The 18,929-nt window shown below is 44.7% G+C and overlaps 1 protein-coding gene across 11 annotated transcripts in view; it reads right to left on the minus strand.

Annotated features, from left to right (window-relative positions):
* The window catches only part of APPL2 (adaptor protein, phosphotyrosine interacting with PH domain and leucine zipper 2), a 63,404-nt gene that overhangs the window by 33,503 nt on the left and 10,972 nt on the right, over nucleotides 1–18,929 (minus strand). For 6 of the 11 annotated variants that reach the window (XM_001160746.6, XM_054664640.2, XM_063787080.1 and 3 more), the window contains exons 3-8: nucleotides 11,034–11,093; nucleotides 10,437–10,508; nucleotides 4,609–4,696; nucleotides 1,536–1,577; nucleotides 1,349–1,407; nucleotides 436–582 (exon numbers count right to left, since the gene is read on the minus strand). In XM_001160746.6, the coding sequence (XP_001160746.1) occupies nucleotides 436–582; nucleotides 1,349–1,407; nucleotides 1,536–1,577; nucleotides 4,609–4,696; nucleotides 10,437–10,508; nucleotides 11,034–11,093 (468 nt within the window). Of the gene's footprint in view, nucleotides 1–435; nucleotides 583–1,348; nucleotides 1,426–1,535; nucleotides 1,578–4,608; nucleotides 4,697–10,436; nucleotides 10,509–11,033; nucleotides 11,094–18,929 lie in introns of all 11 variants that reach the window. The other 5 variants (XM_016924096.3, XM_509331.7, XM_009426143.5 and 2 more) reach the window with 1 other exon arrangement.

Genomic DNA, 18,929 nt, shown 5'->3' on the forward strand with positions numbered 1-18,929 from the left:
TGGGATCATCAAGGAGAGGTGCACCTGAGGAGCCAGCAGAGCGGGGGCCTTACTACAGGCAGCAAGGAGTGCCGGGAATCCTGGGTGACAGGCAAGCTATCCCAACCCCAGTGGTAGCTGCTTCTAGGAGAACTGCACCCAGCTGGCTTTCATTTGGATTAGAAAGAAAGGGCCACACAGGCTCTTCCCCAAGAGAGGCTTGGGACCCAGGCCTCATTTCCTGAACATATGGCCTAACTCGAGGCCAATGCATGTCCAGCTGAAGATGACCCAGCTCAACTGGAAGCTGTCCAAGTGCTGAATCCCACAAAGTTGCCAGGGAGATTGTGCATTTATGTTTCTTTCTACGACGATGCTTCAGTGTCTCCTGCGTGCCCTCTCAGCAGAACGCCACAGCTAGCTTAGGTTTCAGCCCTCAGGGAGGGACTCCCCTACCTGTCCATGGGCAAAGCCTATCATGGGCTCCATCATGGCCATTTGCTTTCTGTACTGCAGCGCGTTGAGGGCACAGTAGTACTGAAGGGAGGAGAGGTGCTGCTTCCGCCGGGCCGCGGCCACCTCTTTTCCAACTTCGGTCTTTACCTGGTTAAACGGTGAAAGGAAAACTTCAAGTTGTCTACTGTACGTGACAATTCTGTAAAAGCGTGCGCTTCAAAATGTGTGTTTATGCATTATAACCATTTTTGTGACAAATATAACAAAACACAGATAAGGCTGCACTTCAACTTTCTAAAAAATCCAAATTAAAAATATGCAAGAAACAGCATCTCAGTGCTCGTGAGGCCGCAGTGAGGTGAAGCCTGTACCCTCCTGGGAGCAGTGCAAAGTCCTACAGTCCTTCAGGATAACAATATGGCAGCATGTACTGAAGAAGGCTGCAGACATTCTAGTTCACTCATAAGACTGTATGCCAAGGAAATAATTTAGCCCAAGGAAATCATGTAACAGAAGTAAAAAGTTATATGCATGAAAATAGTCAATATTATCTAGAGTAGCGAAGGTCCTAGAAAGCATGGGTTAAAGAATCAGAGTCAACACTTGGGGCAAGGAGTTCAAGTGACCTGGGTGATAAATGAGTCAGATGAGGCAGCAAGCTGAAGTTAAAACCCCTGTGTGATCATAATCTTACAATGGCTCTAAGCTGGTGTTTAATAAACCAGTTTGAAAAGACAGAATAGAGAAGTGGAGGTCTACTTATGAGATTTGGAATGAACAATTTTAAAAGTCCATGTATAGCTAAAAAAAAAAATAATAACCACGCACCCTTTCATGCCATAAATTCACAAGAGGAAGGCATGAAAGGCCTTTATGTAAATGAAGTGAAAAACAACATGTAAAGTATTCTTACCTTCTCATTCTCCTTTTTCTTAGGCAGCCTGCTGTATTTTGCCATTGAGAGGTCATGCTCTAAAAATAAACAGACATCTGAACACCCAGGAGGGTCAGGGTCGAAAGGGAAGAACATTCATTGGGGGTCTCCTCCCCGCCACAGTAAGCCCACACACCCACACACCAGGAATGGAGAAGGTGCCTACCATTGCTAGCGAGTCCAAATAGATCCTTTAAAGTGCTTACTTCTGAAAAGGAGAAAAGGGACCGTCTTAGAGCAATGAAAAATAAAACATGCCAACCCAGAGCTCTGCACTTTCCCCTGAAAATAAGAGAATATGCGTGCAAGGGAAGCCCCTGCACCCTCAGTCCCTGGCTCTCACAGGCTGGCCCAGAGGCTGGGACCTGGGCTCACTGGAACATACGGCTTCAACCATGCCCCACACCCAGTGACCCTGATGGCCTGAGCAGCCCTGCCTCTCCACATAGCGCTGAGGGTCTGTGAGGGAGAGGGCACGCTGGGGAGGTGGGCTGGACAGTGTGGTGGACAGGTACTTTTCATGGAGACCTGGAGTATAAACTTAAGTTCTGATGCCTCAGCCCCCAAATAGAGTGTCTTAATACATCTTTCTACACCCAGAACCTAAAAGCTTCCTGTGTTGCCATTTTAATATCTGACTTACTGGAGTCATCCCTGGACAAAGGAATACGCGGTGCTTGTACTAATGAAAAACGTGACACGATCTAGCATACTGTAGTTGCGACAAGCCAACACCAATAACTATTACTCCGAGTGAGTGCCACACCCATCATGCACAGAGATGGCTGAACCAAGCCCAAGACCAAAAATCCAAAAAGATCATTGAGAGCAGTGACCGTCCAAGGTTAGAAACTTAAAAACACAACGATTGATACCTAAAAGAAAGTGACACTTTCTACAATTCTAAAACAATCCATTTTCATTTTATCAAACAAAGCAAAGCCATTCACATCTATGTTGGTTATACTAGTTTTCAATTTGCCTCCAAACTGCCTCCAGCTTTTAAATGCTCTTCGCGTTATTCATACTCTTTTGGTATCAGGCTACTTTCTGCCCTTTCCTGCTTGCATTTTTCTTTCTTTCTCTCCCATCTTTTACTTCTTGTTGGAGTCAAGTTTTAGGTTTCTTTACTTATCAATTTTAAGTAGTTTCCTTAATATCTCTTGCGTTCTCTTCATTCAGATTATGTACTTGTGTTGGTGAGTGAATAAAGGCCGAGAAATGTAAGATAAAACACCACTGTCTAGGCAGAGGGGAGATCAGATTCTAATTTGGTCTGATGTTGACTCAGGTATGACCTGGGGCCAAATACTTCAAAGTGAGGTCCTGATGGCATCAGAAAAGGATGTTTAACGTTTTTCAAAGATACTAAGAAGATTCCTTCTTACTACTAACGAGCAGTTTTATTCCACTTAAAAAAAATCACCATCCTGGGCAAATACTACTCATCCACATTTGGGGTCACTCTGGATTAATGGAGGCCACTGTCATTAATGCTGCTGGGCACTCTCAATTCTAGTTCTGCCTCCCATAAGCAAACCTGAAAGACATAAATCTGACAACATAGGTCTTAGGAGATGATTATTTTCTTTCAAACGGACTTGGAGTTTGTTTTTAAAATGACATCCCGTTGACTTCTAATGATTTTATTTAGAGAAAACCCTTCAAAAAAATGCACCCACTAAGGCATTCAGTGAGGACAGAATCATCAGCAGATGACTGAGGCAAGCATGTTTTAGCTTCCTATGCAATGACAGATGAGCAACACTAAAAAGCACTAAAATTCCTGCTTTGTTTAATCAAGGTTTCCCTTTATGCAAGCAAATGGAGGCATTACTTGTTATTTTTTATTTATTAAGTTTCAGTGCTGCCAAACTGACCTTAGGTAGAGTTTATGCCAGTTCTATCCTTGTTCCTTAGCCTCAGGTGACACCAACACAGGGGATCTCAAAGCAAGGGAGGAAAATCTTCACCCTTTTTTTTTTTTGAGACGGAGTCTCGCTCTGTCGCCTGGGCTGAAATGCAGTGGCGCGATCTCGGCTCACTGCAACCTCCACCTCCCGGGTTCAAGCGATTCTCCTGCCTCAGCCTCCCGAGTAGCTGGGACTACAGGCATGCGCCACCATGCCCGGCTAATTTTTTATAGTTTTAGTAGAGACGAGGTTTCGCCATGTTAGCCAGGATGGTCTCGATCTCCTGACCTCGTGATCCGCCCGCCTCAGCCTCCCAAAGTGCTGGGATTACAGGCGTGAGCCACTGCGCCCAGCCAATCTTTACCTTTAAGACTTGTCTTTAGATTTACTGCAACCTTCTCCGCCCCAACCCCCGCCGCAAAAAAAGCTTAAAGTGATATATTTTTAAAGAGTAAGTAATATACTGACCAGATCTTTTAGCATTCAGGTTTAGGCTTTTTTGGGGCCAGCAACTTGTTTATATCAGTGTTCTAGAAAATGTAATTCTTAAACTCTAAGTAATAAATACTTCCAATGAAGAGAGAATAGGACTAGAAAATGTGGAGTCCCTTTTCTAACATCAGCGAAGTTTTTTCAAGATTATTCATGCTTTTTTATGTGCATTTTGTGACTAATTTGATTTCTAAGAAATATAAAATTGTCCTAATGCTTTATTTTAGTTGAAGAACCAAAATTAGTCCAAAAGGACAACTAAGTTTTCTGACTGACTCACAGATTCCCTTACTCACTAACTGGTAGTTCCATAAGAGCAGTCCCCATCCATCGTTCACAGCTGCATCCCCAGAGTCTAGCACAGAGAAAGCATGGTTCCTATCCCGTCTTCCCCTTTCTCCAAGCCCCCGCTTTCCATTCCAAAGCATTCACGGTTCCCCCAAGAACAGCATGACTTTACAAATGTCCCCTAATCTGGAACACAGCCTTAATGTCATTTTTCAAAACCCAGCTCAGAGATCACCTTCTTCAGGAAGCCGTCCCTAGCACGCCTTTCTGTGTGCTGTTTCTACTCCTGTGCGTCTCTGTCCTGCTACCCTCAGCAAATGACATTACAACGATCTGTTTCCACACCTGTCTTCTCACTGGCCTGTGATCTCCTTTAGGTGAGCCGGGAACATAGTGGGAAGTCAGTAAAAGTTCACTGAATTGAACTGCTCAAAAAGAAAGGCATTTCTCAGCGATCCACACATTGAAAGAAATGCAGTAAGAATTATTATGAAATGCATTACACAATATTTTGAAGGTAACTGGCATTGAACTCAGTTACTTTACCTGTGAGATCCTTTTCTCGGAATTGTATGATAGGTAGAACCATTGTGTCTGCCAACTGTTTAGCCAGCTCTGTATGGAGAAGATTAAGCTGAAAGAAAGAGAATGGTATTCAAGTAAATTAAATACATTATTATTATGGACATAGTCTCATTTCACCAAGGAATCACACTGAACACTTCCGTGTGGTCACAGAGCTCAGGTAGACTTCCTCAGCAAGTAAGTACCCTTCATGAAGCAGTAAATGATATTGGCCTAGAAGCATGAAAAATGAAATGCAAGGTTCTAACTGACCAGGGCACCAATGAAGCTTGCTAACAGAGTGTCTGGGCCCACAGCTACCCTGTTCACTGGGCAGACTCTGCTTCTTCTGTGTTCCCACTCTGGGCCCCACCCCACTGGAGAATCCTAATGCCTGGATGTGCCTGCAGAGAACACAGCCAGCTGTCAGTGCTGTCATGGCTCAGGACCTCGCCAGGCTGCTCGACTCTCTCACTCTCCAGGGAGGCTGAAGCCACGCCTTAAAGATGGGCCTGCTGGAAACCTACTCGCCTGAAAACCACGGCCAGCTATGGGCCTGGAAGTGACTTTGGAGAAAGAATACTCCCTAACGGCTGGGCGTGGTAGCTCACGCCTGTAATCCCAGCACTTTGGGAGGCTGAGGCAGGCGGATCATGAGGTCAGGAGATCGAGACCATCCTCGCTAGCACAGTGAAATCCTGTCTCTACTAAAAATACAAAAAATTAGCCAGCATGGTGGCGGGCGCCTGTAGTCCCAGCTATGTGGGAGGCTGAGGCAGGAGAATGGTGTGAACCCGGGAGGTGGAGCTTGCAGTGAGCCAAGATCGCGCCACTGCAGTTCAGCCTGGGTGACACAGCGAGACTCCATCTCAAAAAAAAAAAAAAAAAAAAAAGAATACTTCCTACCAAAACAACTCTGCCAGATTTCAGACCTTTAGTCTAGAAAAGGACCTGAGAATAAGATAACTGCATTTGGATGTGATGCTCCTCACCAGATGATTTTAACAGCCCTTGACTCTTTCTCCCCTTCTACCTCAAGGACTCAGTAAATTCTATCTTTGTAAATTATCTAGGAGAAATAAAAATTATCCCTATCAGTGCATTTTTGAGTACTTTTTGCATGCCAGCTTTATACGCTCAATACTAAGTAGTTCTCACCCATTCTGTGAGTTAGGTATTATTTATCATCACCACTTTACAGACATGCAAATAGCTCTCCAAATCCAGAGGGCAAATAAACAGCATAGCTGGGCTTTTAATCTGGGGCTGGTGAGATCTAAGATTCGTTTACTTTCCACTACATAGCCTGGGATACAGAATTTGTCCTTTATGCTCACATGTTTGGGAATCTAGACGTTGGCAATGAATACAGTGGAAGGGATCTTCCCACTAGACCACAGACTTCCAGATATTTTGGGATTCCTGCTGGGTGACTAAGGGGAAATCACCCAGCAATCATTTTTGGATTCAACATGTGGCAAAGTTTCTTTTAGCAGTGCTGGCAGTCACGCATATTCATCAACCTTCTGCACACGCATCTCCCAACAGATCTGGTCCTTCGAGGCTGTGGCTTCAGAGGCCACTCTTACAAGCTTAAAGACTTGCCTAAGGTCAACCATTTGCCAGGCAAGGAAGCACCGGGGCAAGCTGCTAACACTTTCCCTATTGCTCGACCAAGTCAAAGCATGGCAGCTGTATTTGGGGGTAACACAGGAAGACAGCCATGCCAGTAAATGCCTTCAGAACAGAATGTGATGACTACTTTTCCAGAATAACTTCTATAAGAAAGGTACTGTTTTTCATTAACAGTTAACAGGCTCTGTGCTTGACGCTTTGAGAGACATTATTTAATTCAATCAATATAATAGCCCAATTAAGTGGGCCTTGCTGATGCCATATAAGATGGAGAAACCAAAACTCAGAAAGATTAAGTGTCTTTCCAATGGTTATGCACTACAGAAATGGTACATTTCCCAGCTACTCATTTTCTCCCCAAGAATTAAGGGGGTTATGTCATCAGCTTTTAACATGGGGATTTTGAGCTGTGAGTTGTACAGGATAATCACTGCTGACCAGAGCACCTTCACTCAGGAGAATGGAAGGGGCATGCACCCACCTCTCACAACTTTAGCATCACCATATAGAAAATGGGGACAACAGCATCTTCCTTGCATGGCTAAGGCATGTGAGGACAAGACAGTGACATGAACAGGACACACTCAGAGCAGAGTGCCTGGCACACATGCTCGGTCTTCAATCAGTGGACTCTAATGACAATGACATCCTGTCTCAGGTGCACTCAAAGGAAGTGGTCCAGAAACTCTGCTTTTAGGGAAATCACTATGCGTGGAAATCTCTGTGTGACTTATAACATGGAAGATCTCATTCCAATGCATTCTATCAGATGTAAGCCACATAAATTTCTACTTTTTGTTGAACTTTCCTGTAATTTCTGAGTCAAATAACTTGCCTTAAAATTTTTTCAACCTGGTTTAGGCCCAGGTAGAGAGAACAGTTACTCTCCTCTTCCCAGATTTAGGCCCCACCTGGGCTAACTGCTATCACTCTCTGGGTCTTTACATCAAAAGGTTTGTTTGAAAACTTGCAGAGCTAACTCTTCCAGGGTGCCATGATACTACCTGTAACAACCACACTTCCGGTTGGGCATGGTGGCTCACACCTGTAATCTCAGCACTTTGGGAGGCTGAGGCGGGCAGATCACCTGACGTCAGGAGTTCAAGACCAGCCTGACCAACATGGATAAACCCCGTCTCTACTAAAAATACAAAATTGGCCGGGCGTGGTGGTGCATGCCTGTAATCCCAGCTGCTTGGAAAGGCTGAGGCAGGACAGTTGCTTGAACCCGGGAGGCAGAGGTTGCGGTAAGCCAAGATCGTGCCATTGCACTCCAGCCTGGGCAATAAGAGCAAAACTCTGTCTCAAAAAATAAAAAAATAAAAACCATACTTCCATCCTTTGGGAACTATTCACTCCCTACTAAAACAATCATCACTCCTGCCCATGACAACGTGGTTGTAAGTAAATATTTTAAACTGGAAATCTTGCTTCTGGGGTTTCGACAACTAACCGCGTTTCCTTAGCAACTCTCTTCTCAAGCAAACATGTGACTCAGGGGTGTAGTCTATTGCTTCTCGCCCTGGGTTATCTTTCTACTGTTAATTAAGGAAAACTCTTCCCCAACCTTCCAAAAATCACTTTTGCTCCTCTATAATCACATCTTCTATGTATCTTTTATCCATTTCAACACATCTGAGAGAGAGCCACGCAGTGCGTGTGATATCATGATATAATAAAAAATATGTATTTGGTCTTTGCCCCCAGTTCTTGGCATAGAGCTCTGAAAACCCTTGTAATTTCCCGATCAATAGAAGTGCTAGGAGCATATTTTGTTATAATATTTGGTCTTTGACCCCAGTTTCTGACACAGAGTTCCTAATCCTTTGGAATTTCCTGGATGATGGGAGTGTCTTTTTATCTGATGAGGCAATTCCTGGTGGCCTCCAGGATAGGGGCTGGTCACCAGAAACACCAAACCACGATTATGAGCTTGGAGCTTTCAGCCCCGCCCCCATCTTCCAGGAACGGGAGAGAGCTGGAGGTTGATCACATCTATGTGATGAAGCTGCCAATAAAAATACCTGAACTGCAGGCTTTGGAGAGCTTCCAGGTCGTTAAAACACCTAGCAGAGCCCAGAGGGGTGACGTCCCCAGAGAGGTCATGGAAGTTCCACGCCGCCTCCCCTGTACCTTGCCCTATGTATCACTTCATCTGGCTGTTCATCTGTGTCCTCTGTAATATCCTTTATAATAAAGGTAAATTTAAGTGTTTCCCTGATTTGTGGGCCATTCTAGAAAATAATCAAATCCCAGGGGGATGTTGCAGGAACCCCTAGTTTATAGCTCGTTTGTCAGAAGTACCAGAGGCCTAGACTTGCAACTGGCATCTGAAGTGTGGGGGAGGGGGTAGTCTGGCAGGATCATGCCCTTAACTTGTGGGATCTGAGGCTATCTCCAGGTAGATATGTCGGAATTGAGTTAAATTGTAGGACAGCCAGTTAGTGTCACACAATTGCTTGATGTGGGGAAAACCCACACATTTTGGAGACCAAAGTGTGCTGAGTGCTGAAAGTATAGAAAGAGAATGAGTCTTTTTCCTACTGTTTAGTAGGGTAGAGGACAAAGCCCAATAAAAATCATATGATGTGTTCACTTTTACATCCCCAGTGCCTAGAACAGCGTCTGCTAAATAGGAGGTCATCAATAAATGTTTGTTGAATAAATAATGGCTTGTTGAACTGGTTTGTTGAATAAACGAAAATGCAATCAGTACAGTTTTATATGAATGTTAGTTTCTCATTTTGTAAACTGAAGACAGTATCTACTGCAGATCAATAACTGGTCAGTTAAACGGCATCTGCACACTCCTTTATGTTTATTCTTTATCATGATTTTTTGAGTATTCAAACTCCTTAAAAGATGGAACTATTTGGCCAGGCGCGGTGGCTCATGCCTGTAATCTCAGCACTTTGGGATGCCGAGGTGGGCGGATCACAAGGTCAGAAGACCGAGACCATCCTGGCTAACACGGTGAAACCCTACTAAAAATACAAAAAATTAGCCGGGCGTAGTCCCACCTACTCGGGAGGCTGAGCCAGGAGAATGGTGTGAACCCGGGAGGTGGAGCTTGCAGTGAGCCGAGATTGCGCCACTGCACTCCAGCCTGGGAAACAGAGTGAGACTCCGTCTTATAAACAACAAAAAAAGATGGAACTATTTATATCTACCTAATTTTGCAGAGTTCTGTCCAGCACTAGTAGCATCTGAGCTCTTATGTTTTTTACAATTAGAATTTATGCACTTTTCCTATAATACCTGGTTTTGTTTTTTACAAATATTCCAAATGTACTGTAAAATATAGCTATAAGAACAGTTGTATTAAACCCTTTGTAGTAAGCTAGGCATGGTGGCCCATGTCTGTAACCCCAGCACTTTGGGAGGCTTAGACAGGAGGATCCTTTGAGGCCACAGTTTGAGGCCAGCCTGGGCAACAAAGCAAGAGGCCATCCCTACAAAATTAAAAAATAAGAAAAAAATATAAAAATAAACCCTTTGTAGTGGGTTGAACTGTGCCCCTCCCCTAAAAGATATGACCACCCAGAACATGTGAATATTTGAAAAAAAGAGTCTTTGCAGATGTAATGAAGGATCCTGAAATGAGATTATCCTGGATTGTCACTAAATCCAATGCCAAGTGCCTGTATAAGAAGAGAAGACACAGAAGAGGAAAAACATGTGGGGTAGAGGGGATGTAAAGCCAGACTGGAGTGATGCTGCCACAGCCAAGGAACACCTGGAGCCACCAAAAGATGCACGAGGATTCTCCCTGGAGCCAACGGAAGCAGTGTGGCCCTGCCAGCACCTTGACTTCAGCCTTCTGGCCTATAGCACACTGGGAGGGGATAAAGTTCTGTTGTTTGAAGCTACATATTCATGGTAATTTACTATGGCAATCTGAGAAACTAATATACTCTCCTTTGGAAACCGAATTCTCAGAAATCTTTCTTTTGGTCTATTCTTCATATATATCGAAGCCATTCCCCTCAAACCAGAAACAAACATTAATAGTTAGTGTACAACCTCTCCTATGAAAGGAGCTTTGGAAGATCAACAAGTTGAGATACCTTCTCAGATATTTAAGTAGATATTTAAAAATGGAAAGTGGGCCAAAATAACAACAAAAGAAAGTTCAAGAAAGAATCAAATACAAATTTTCTATGTTGCTATCTTACCTCATCCACCACTTTGGAAAAATAGTGGAGTGTGGAAATTACTTCTTCATCACCTTTGCCAAGAGCAAAGTTCTAAGACCAAAGAATAAAAGAAGCAGGTGTTAAGTGAATACTGGGGAATTCAGCACGAAGCATCACCTGCAGAACACGACCCTCCACACCAACGTCCTTTCTTCTCCAAGAGCACGTCCTGTCAGAAGTGTCTACCTGAAGAGGGAGTCACAGCTATCCCCTTTGTCCTGCCCCCAGGGTGCACTCATCTGACCCTCCCTGGCCATTCCTTTCTGTCAAACATATTTTTTGACGTTATTTGAGTGTTTATTTCCTGGAATTGCTAATGTTGATTCACTTGTAGTTCCTTGGAGACTTGGAACCCTCAATGGCAGTTAATTACTTCTAGAGGCTAATTAGAATACCTCATAAAGACTGTGGGATAATCACTGATTTCAATACAACAGTGGAAGGGAAAAGACAAGACAAAAAAACTATGAAGAAAATGAAACAAATAATTTAGGTCTCTAAGGATGCCTCTGGATAATTCCACTTAAGAAAGTCCTGAACACAGCGGCATCATAGGCCACATAAATACCAAGTTACCTGTTTTTCATATGCCAGCAGTTGCTTAGAAAGCTGTTGTGTGGCCAGGCACATCTCATTCTGTGGAGAGAAGAGAAAAAGCAAGTAAGATTAGTCCAATGTATACATAGTCACTGAAAAATGCCATCTCTGAGAATCCCTTAAAAAGTAATATTGGCTGGGTCCAGTGGTGCACACCTATAATCCTAGTACTTTGGGAGATTGAGGCAGGAAGATCACTTGAGACCAGGAGTTTGAGACCAGACTAGGCAACACAGCAAAACTCCATCTCTGCAAAATAAAAACATTTTTAATTATCCAGGCAGGATGGCATGCACCTGTAGTCCCAGCTATTCAGGAGGCTAAGATGGGAGGACCCCTTAAGTCCAGGAGGTTGAGGCTGCAGTAAGCCATCATTGTGCCACTGCATTCTAGCCTGGGTGACAGAGTGAGACCTTGTCTCTAAAAAAAAATTATAAAAGAAAAAAAAAATCCCTTTCTACCATATGTAGCTAAAAGAAAAAAGAAGAAGAAAGCATATGTGTGTGCCTGTCAAATAATAAAATGTTTTGTTCAGACATTTGGAAAACAAGACCAAAAGAAATCAAAAGGTTAAAGCTTGCTATTTTATTTTTTAACCCTTTACAAATGACTGCTCCTTCTGGTCATTCAGTCCATAAAGAAATGTAGTGAGCAATTATAATGTGCCAGACATTCAACAAGGGCACAGTCCCTGTCCTCATGGGGCTTTTTAGGGAAGCACGCATCAAAAAAATAGTTACAAGTGTGATGAGAACTGCAAAAGAAAAATACTGGCTGTGTTGGGAGGCTCTGACAGACAGTCTCCAGGGAACAGATGTTCTGAAGACAAACTAGGAGTCAGCCATGGGGACGAGCTTTCCAGGAGGCGCCAACACGTGGAAGAAATGCACTGCCTGTCTGAACAGCTCTGAAGTGGAGCGTGGCTGGAGCAAGAGCTGTGTACTTGGAGGCAATATCAGGCTGGGAATGAGGCAGTGGGAAGGTGTGCAGGCCCCCGGGGCCCAGGCTCACACATACTGGAAGCACAGTGGGGACTGAAGCAGCATATGACAAGGTCAGATTCCACCAGGCTTAGAACACTCGCTGGCAATGATGGATGGTAACAGAAGCACAGCTAAACCCAAGTATCCCAGAAAACCCGAGGAAACACTGCTCTTCAAGAGCTGCGATGCCCTGGGAGGCCTGTTTTGTGCCATTTCCACCAGCCTGTACTGCTCATTTTCCTCTCCTCTTGTTTATTCCTCTAATCTCTGGCTACACAGCGGTTTTCTACCACTATCCTCCTACCACTGATGTGGGCAGCCTAGAAAACTTGCCTTACATTTCTAAAGCTCAGTTAAAGCTTAAGATTCAGGGTTTATTCCTAAGGAGCAGAGCCACTGGGTCTGACGTGGCACAGATGATGGGAGGACACTGGCCTACCTCCTTGCCCTTGGCCTCCACTGGCTATTTCTCCTGGGGTTGTTGTTCCTTTAAGGCTAAGTCCTGAGCTCTGCAGGAGCTTATTTTATTTTTCCCAGTCCTATTTGGCAGAATACGGTAGAGCCAAGTCCTACCTTTTTTTGACCCTCTTCGCAGACAACTGGCCAACCTGTTCCCTGACTTCCTGCTCTGCCCTAAGGAATAGGCATTAATAGACCAGGAAACGTGGCTCTTTTTCCTCAGAAGAAAGTCAGACAAATACAAAAGAAGTGCCTGGCTCTGACATCCTACTGGTATTCAACCCCTTTCAAAACTAACCAGAAATGTGACTTCTAGCCACATAGTCAAGAAGTCAGCAAGTGGACAAAGCCACAAGCACAATGTCCTTCATTCACACAGGAACGTCCAACAGTTCTTAGCACACAGCAAGCCCTCAACAAATGTTTGATGAATGAATGAATGAACAAGATTAGAAGATTCATCTAAATTCCAAGTTTAAAACAATACCTGAAATCATGGTGTAAGGGTTTTAAAATCCTTCCTAACTATATAAGGAAACATCACAAATGAAATAAAATACGAAGCAATTGGCCAGAGACTACTACCTGTCAACCATCTTTAGCAGTGCTGTTTTGAAGATCAGAGTGCATGGAAACAAAGGTCTTATCTCACCCACTGGGCTGATACTCAGCTATGACTGAAAATCTCGTGCTCCTTCTTTCTGAGTTAGCAGCAGATGGATTCATTCAAGCTATCTTGGCATGTGCCTGAGGGCAGCACCATGTGGAACATGATTTGCAGACCCACAGAATCATTGTAACAGCAGCTAACATTTACAGAGGGCTTCATTCATGCCAGACCCTATGCTAAATGCATTCTGTGCATGACCTCATCTAATTCCAATGACCCTGTAAAGCAGGTTCTAATTAATAACTCCATTTTATAGATGAAGAAACTGAAGCACTGAGAGATTAAGCCACCTGTGCAAGGATACACAGCTGATGAGTGGCAGGGCTGGGATGTGAACCCGGAGCTGTCCGATTCTAAAATCCACACTCCTAAATGCTACTAAGATCCCAAGTTCCACCACAAGGCAGGAGAGGAGAAGGCCTCTGCTTTACACTAGGGTGGGCAAACTTTTTCTGTAAGGAGCCAGAGAGTAAATATTTTAGGCTTGTGGGCCATATATGGTCTTTGCCACAACTATTCAACTCTGCTTTGTAGCACAAAAGAAGCCAGAAATAACATATAAACAAGTAAATGTGGCTTCATTCTGATATAACTTTATTTACAAAAATAAGATGCTGGCCCAAGAGCCATGGATTACTGATCCTGCTTTGTCATCAGATGTCTCAAAGACCCATTCTTTTGCCACACCCTCTGCAGGAGGCTCTCTTAAGCTACACCATTTCAGATCCCAGGAGCTTCTACTCTTCTAATTCATTCTTTTCTTTATTTTAGTCAACTCTAATATGTTACTTCCCCATATATGCCTCCTTCAGAGACTGGTCAACACATATACCCACCCTCCAGGCCTTCCAAACAAGCAGGGACCATGGGCCACTCAAATTCTTCCTCAGAGCTTACTGGCAAATGCTCCGAATGTAATGGAAAGACCTGCCAGGGAACTGCCAGCATTAGGCTGTACCCAAAGCTCAAGGGGAGAGCACTCATGTGCCACTCACACAGCCACACAGCTCCACCTCCGCTCAGGGAGGAAGGGGCACAGCGTGCAACACACAACAGCTGCCTTCCAAAATGACTTCGAACAACCAGACTCTCTGGGTCTCTCCTAGGAATACCATTTGAAAATGCTGCGTGTTTTCCTATGTGTAATATTTCAGGGTGCAAGACCAACTATGATTCTGTGCAGCCAGTATGAGTTCATCGGAAACCAACATGCTTACAACACAGCCTGTCACCTGCCCTGAACAGAGCACATTGTGTGAAAAGTCTTTCAAAAGAGATCAACTTTAATCTTACTCATACTTAAGCTACTGTACACAAAGGTTGTATGAAATGCTTTACCAACATCAGCTAATTAATCCACGCCCTGTGCCCTGTGAGGTAAGCCTGCAAAAATATCTCTACAACAGGACTTGCAAAACTGGAGCCCGAGTGAGGAGTAAATATTAGCAATAACATCAATAAAGATAGCTGCTAACGCTGAGTCTGCCCTAAGTGCTTGATGTTGCTGTTAAATGTTTTTCATATATTATCACATTTAATCCTCACAGTGCACCCATGAAGTAGATACTATTATTATTTCCATTTTGTAAACGAGGAGACTAAGCTTCAGAAAGGATAAATAACTTTCTAAAGCCACATGACTAGTGACTGGCAGGCAACAACTTAATGCAGGACTCGAAATCAAAAGCTCATGTTCTGACTATTATGCTATTCCAATCTAAAGTCCAAAACTGCACCTACTCAATACTCAGGTGGGCAGGACCTGTAGGGCCCATAGATCTGAACCTAAGTCCCACACTTTTCTAGTGGTAGAAGAGCAAAAGACGTGGGACTAAAATGGGAATTCTCAATGGAGTTCCATGAGCAGCGTTGTTGTGGGCACTCTGGGCCGCTCTGGCTGCCATCTACACTATGCACCGCTTTGTGAGAAGCCCTGAAAGGACACCCTGAGGAGGGTTTGCTGACGGCATCTCCCATGCTCAACAGAACCTCCCGGGGCTGTTGCCAAGGCAGAAAATCAAGTGGCTAGCAAGCCTGAAAGGAAAACTGGGCATTTGGCAAAGGAATGTTTATCTTTCTGTAGCACAGAACGCTAACTAAATGCAACTGTCACCCGAAACCCCCAAGGGCCTCTGTGCGCAGCAGCATCCACGGTGAATATGAATGGAGAGGCTAGAGAGTGGGGTGGAGGAAATCCACATCGATCTATACCAACTATTTGGCTGGAGATGTTGCCTAGTCACATTCAGTACCCAGTGTTTATCATAAAGCTGGCGGTCACGGGTCGCACTAGTTCAGGAGCCCCTCGAGACAGGATGCACACAGGGAGTAGTGAGGGGTGTGGCAAGAACGCGGCTGGAGCGTCTCATGCGAGGCAGGCCACGGGGGGATGCCTGCTGGACCTGGACTTTATTCCAGCGGCAGTGGGGAAGCACCGAGGAACTCAGGCAGGAGTATGAGAAGCTCAGGCACGGGTGGAAGAAAACCAGGAGTGGTGGTGGTGGGAAGAAAACACTGAAGTGGGAGAGAGAATAGATGAGGGGGACTGATCAGGAGGCCACTTGGAGAAGCTGAGATAAACAAGGGTCTGAGCCTGAGGCAGACAGTGCAGAGCGGGGCATGGAGGTGTTCCTGAGGCAGAAACAGCAGGGTGTGGTGAGTGAGGAAGACGGGGGAGTCAGAAAGAACTGTGCTGCCCATGTGGAAGGCCAGATGGAGAACGGTGCCTTCAGCCAAGGAACTGAGGAGGGGATATGAATTTGGAAATGACAAAAAAGTGTGCCGTTGAGATGTCCTTGCTTTTAGGTGGAGCTGTCCCAAATTCAGTCCTTCATTCAACACCTATGGGGCCAGACTGCTACCCACCAAACACTGAATGGGGCCAGACATGGTGTAGGGCACTGGCAACATCTAACTCTGAGCTCTGGGAGCTGAGAGTCCATGAAGGGACAAGGAGACCGCGTCATTACGTCTTAAGTGCTCTGACCAACAAGTGTACAAGGCATTTGGGCACACTGGTGAAGGGCAATGGCACTTTGGCCAGGAAGGGAGAGGAGGAAGGAAGAAAAGGTGTCAGAGAAACTTTGTTAGGCTTGCGGTCAGTCTCAGAGGCCAGGAAGGACATCTGCCAGGGCAACAGGATAATAAAGAAACAGGCAGCAGGAGTGGCAGAGCAGGAGTGGAGGGTGTGCAAAAGGTCTGGCATGTTCTGGAACAGCCAGCAACAAGACAAGAGGAGCAGGCTGATATGCAGCTCATGAAGGATTTAGCATGCCTTGCTGAGGACTTTATGCCTTTTCCTTGTGGTTACAGAGAGCCATGGAGGCGTCTGAAGATGAGGAGGTGACGGGAAGGTCTGAAGTAATCCAGCTGCGGTGTGGAGGAAGAATGAAAAGGGGAAGGCGTCTTCCTGACGACAGGAACCGCAGTCGCCCAGGGAAGAGCTAAAGCTAACTCTGCACAGTAACAACAGGCAAACGTTGTTTCGAATAAAGACCCAGAGTCTGGAAAGCGGCAAGGGCCAGAAAAGGATTCAGAAATGGCCAGGCAGTTGCTAAAGTGATCTTGCCCAGGGAGTGAACACAGACTCACCAGAGAAGGATTCCAAAGGAATTCTGCAGGACCCCAAGACTTCAGGGAACCACCAAGAACAAGGGGCAGAGCCCAGGAGGGGGCCAGGAGACAGCCTGTCAGAGGAACCAATGGAAGACAGTCTCGAGGGGGGTGTTATTAACAGAATCAGATGCTGCCCATGGGCAGAGTGGAGAGAGGCTGTGAGCCAGGCACTAAGCAGCCTCCCACGCAAAGTGGAGGCCAAGACCAGACTGAGGTGGCTTGAGGAACAAATATCAGATGTTTGGCGAGGAGCCAAAGATGGCACATACTGCTGTTCCTTCAAGAAAGGATGAGAGGACTAAACTTCTATTTAACCCAAATAACAGTGCCAGTGTACACTGCTATTGCAACTATTATCATCATAAAACAGAAGACGGTTCTGTTCACACTGAGAGCACTCTGTGAGCAGAGACTGATCTTAGCATTTTACAGGTATTAACATGATTAACTCACAAGAACCCTCTGAGGTGGGTATTCTTATGGCCTTTGTTTAGCTGATAAGGAAACTCAGGCAATCAACTGATGATGGCTCGACCTGCCCAAGGTTACACAGCAAGCGGCTGAGCCAAGACTGGAACTCAGATCTGTGAAGTCCAAGGTCACACACTTAACTCCTGTACCTGAGTGAGTGAGCCTCACCCAGAATAATCTAAAAGCAATCAACAGCTTTTAGATTGCTATCTGAAAGCTACCAATGCCAGCATGAGGGAAAGCTGCAGACCCAAGTGCAGACCAAGTGCAGAACCCAGGTCTATGAAGTCGTTACTAAGAGCCACTCACGCCCTCTGCTCCCTCCGACCTTAAGCTACATATGCACCTCCTCTCAGTCCCTGTCAGATAAGCCTCAATGTGACTGGTTTTCAGGGCTGCTAAAACACACTGATTAGAACATTTATGGATAAAAACTAATGAAACCAAGAAAGTTACTCTGGGATACAAAAAGGAACTGGGTCCTGCCTCTAACATATTACAAAGCTGTGAGCTGATAAACAAGGGTGGTTCTTCCATGATGACAAGAGGAGCCTCTAAAAGCTTACACTTCTTTGGCCTCTGCTGCCATTAATGGTGGCTAGCGTGTCAGGAGAGCAAGCATAGTGGTTAAGAGTGAGCGCAGGCTTTGCAGTCAAAGATCTGGGTTTAAAATTCTGCCACTCATCAGCTGTGTGACCTTAGGCAAGCTACTTAACCTCTCTGAGTCTTAGCTTCCTCATCTGTAAGCACATACTATACAAATACCTCTCCTCTGTTGTGAAAGCTGAGTGGCCAGCCTAGTGCGTGGCACTTTTATGTGCCTAAGAAAGGCCACTATTTTCACTCTTAAAACATGCAGCTGTGACCCTGATCTGCCTCCTAGGTGCTTCTCCCTCCCCCATGACAAACTCACACTCCTGGATGCTCACTACTGTCATCTGGTTTCCCACTCGGTACATTCACTTGTTTAGCTTGCTATCTATATCATCATTCTAAAGAAAAGTACTTTTTTCTTTATATACCAAATTATGCATACTTTACTCCTATTCCCTCCCACTGTCTTTACCCCAATTTGAGAAAATACTACTCCCACCTCCAATTCGGGCTTCTAGGATCAGGAGTTTTAAGATCAACTTTCAGGATCAGTAGTTCTGTATTCTGAAAGCTTTGGTTAAGAACGACTGCAGACATGTAACTGTGTTAAATTAAACCTGCTTTGCTGAAGGAAAGTGAGAGTCTTAATCACGGTTCTCATTTCAAAAAAATTCCATCCCAAATTTACTTAAAAAAAAAAAAAAGCAAAAACAAAACCAAAAAATCTCATACAAACTGAAGGTAGCAACTACAGAGGTTTGTCATCTGGTGGAAGAGAATGCCAGGTTACAAGGGTTGCCAGGTTTCGTGAATACCGCTGGGGATAGCCTTCCTGTCCTGCCCGCCAGGAACATTATTACCCCTGGCCCCATTTTCTCAGTACAACAGCTGAGAGGAGAAGCAAGATGACCTAAATAAATTTCACTGTAAGCCCCTAACAAATCCATTTTAAAAGATTAGAAAATTTTAAACCTCTTTAGGAAAGAAGAACATTATGGCCGAGATGCAGAATGAAAATAAATATTAAATGTGTTGAATGCAAAATTTGAGAATTAACTGAATATATATGCATATGCATCTATT

The sequence above is a fragment of the Pan troglodytes genome, chromosome 10 (assembly GCF_028858775.2).
Source record: "Pan troglodytes isolate AG18354 chromosome 10, NHGRI_mPanTro3-v2.0_pri, whole genome shotgun sequence".
NCBI lineage: Eukaryota > Metazoa > Chordata > Mammalia > Primates > Hominidae > Pan > Pan troglodytes.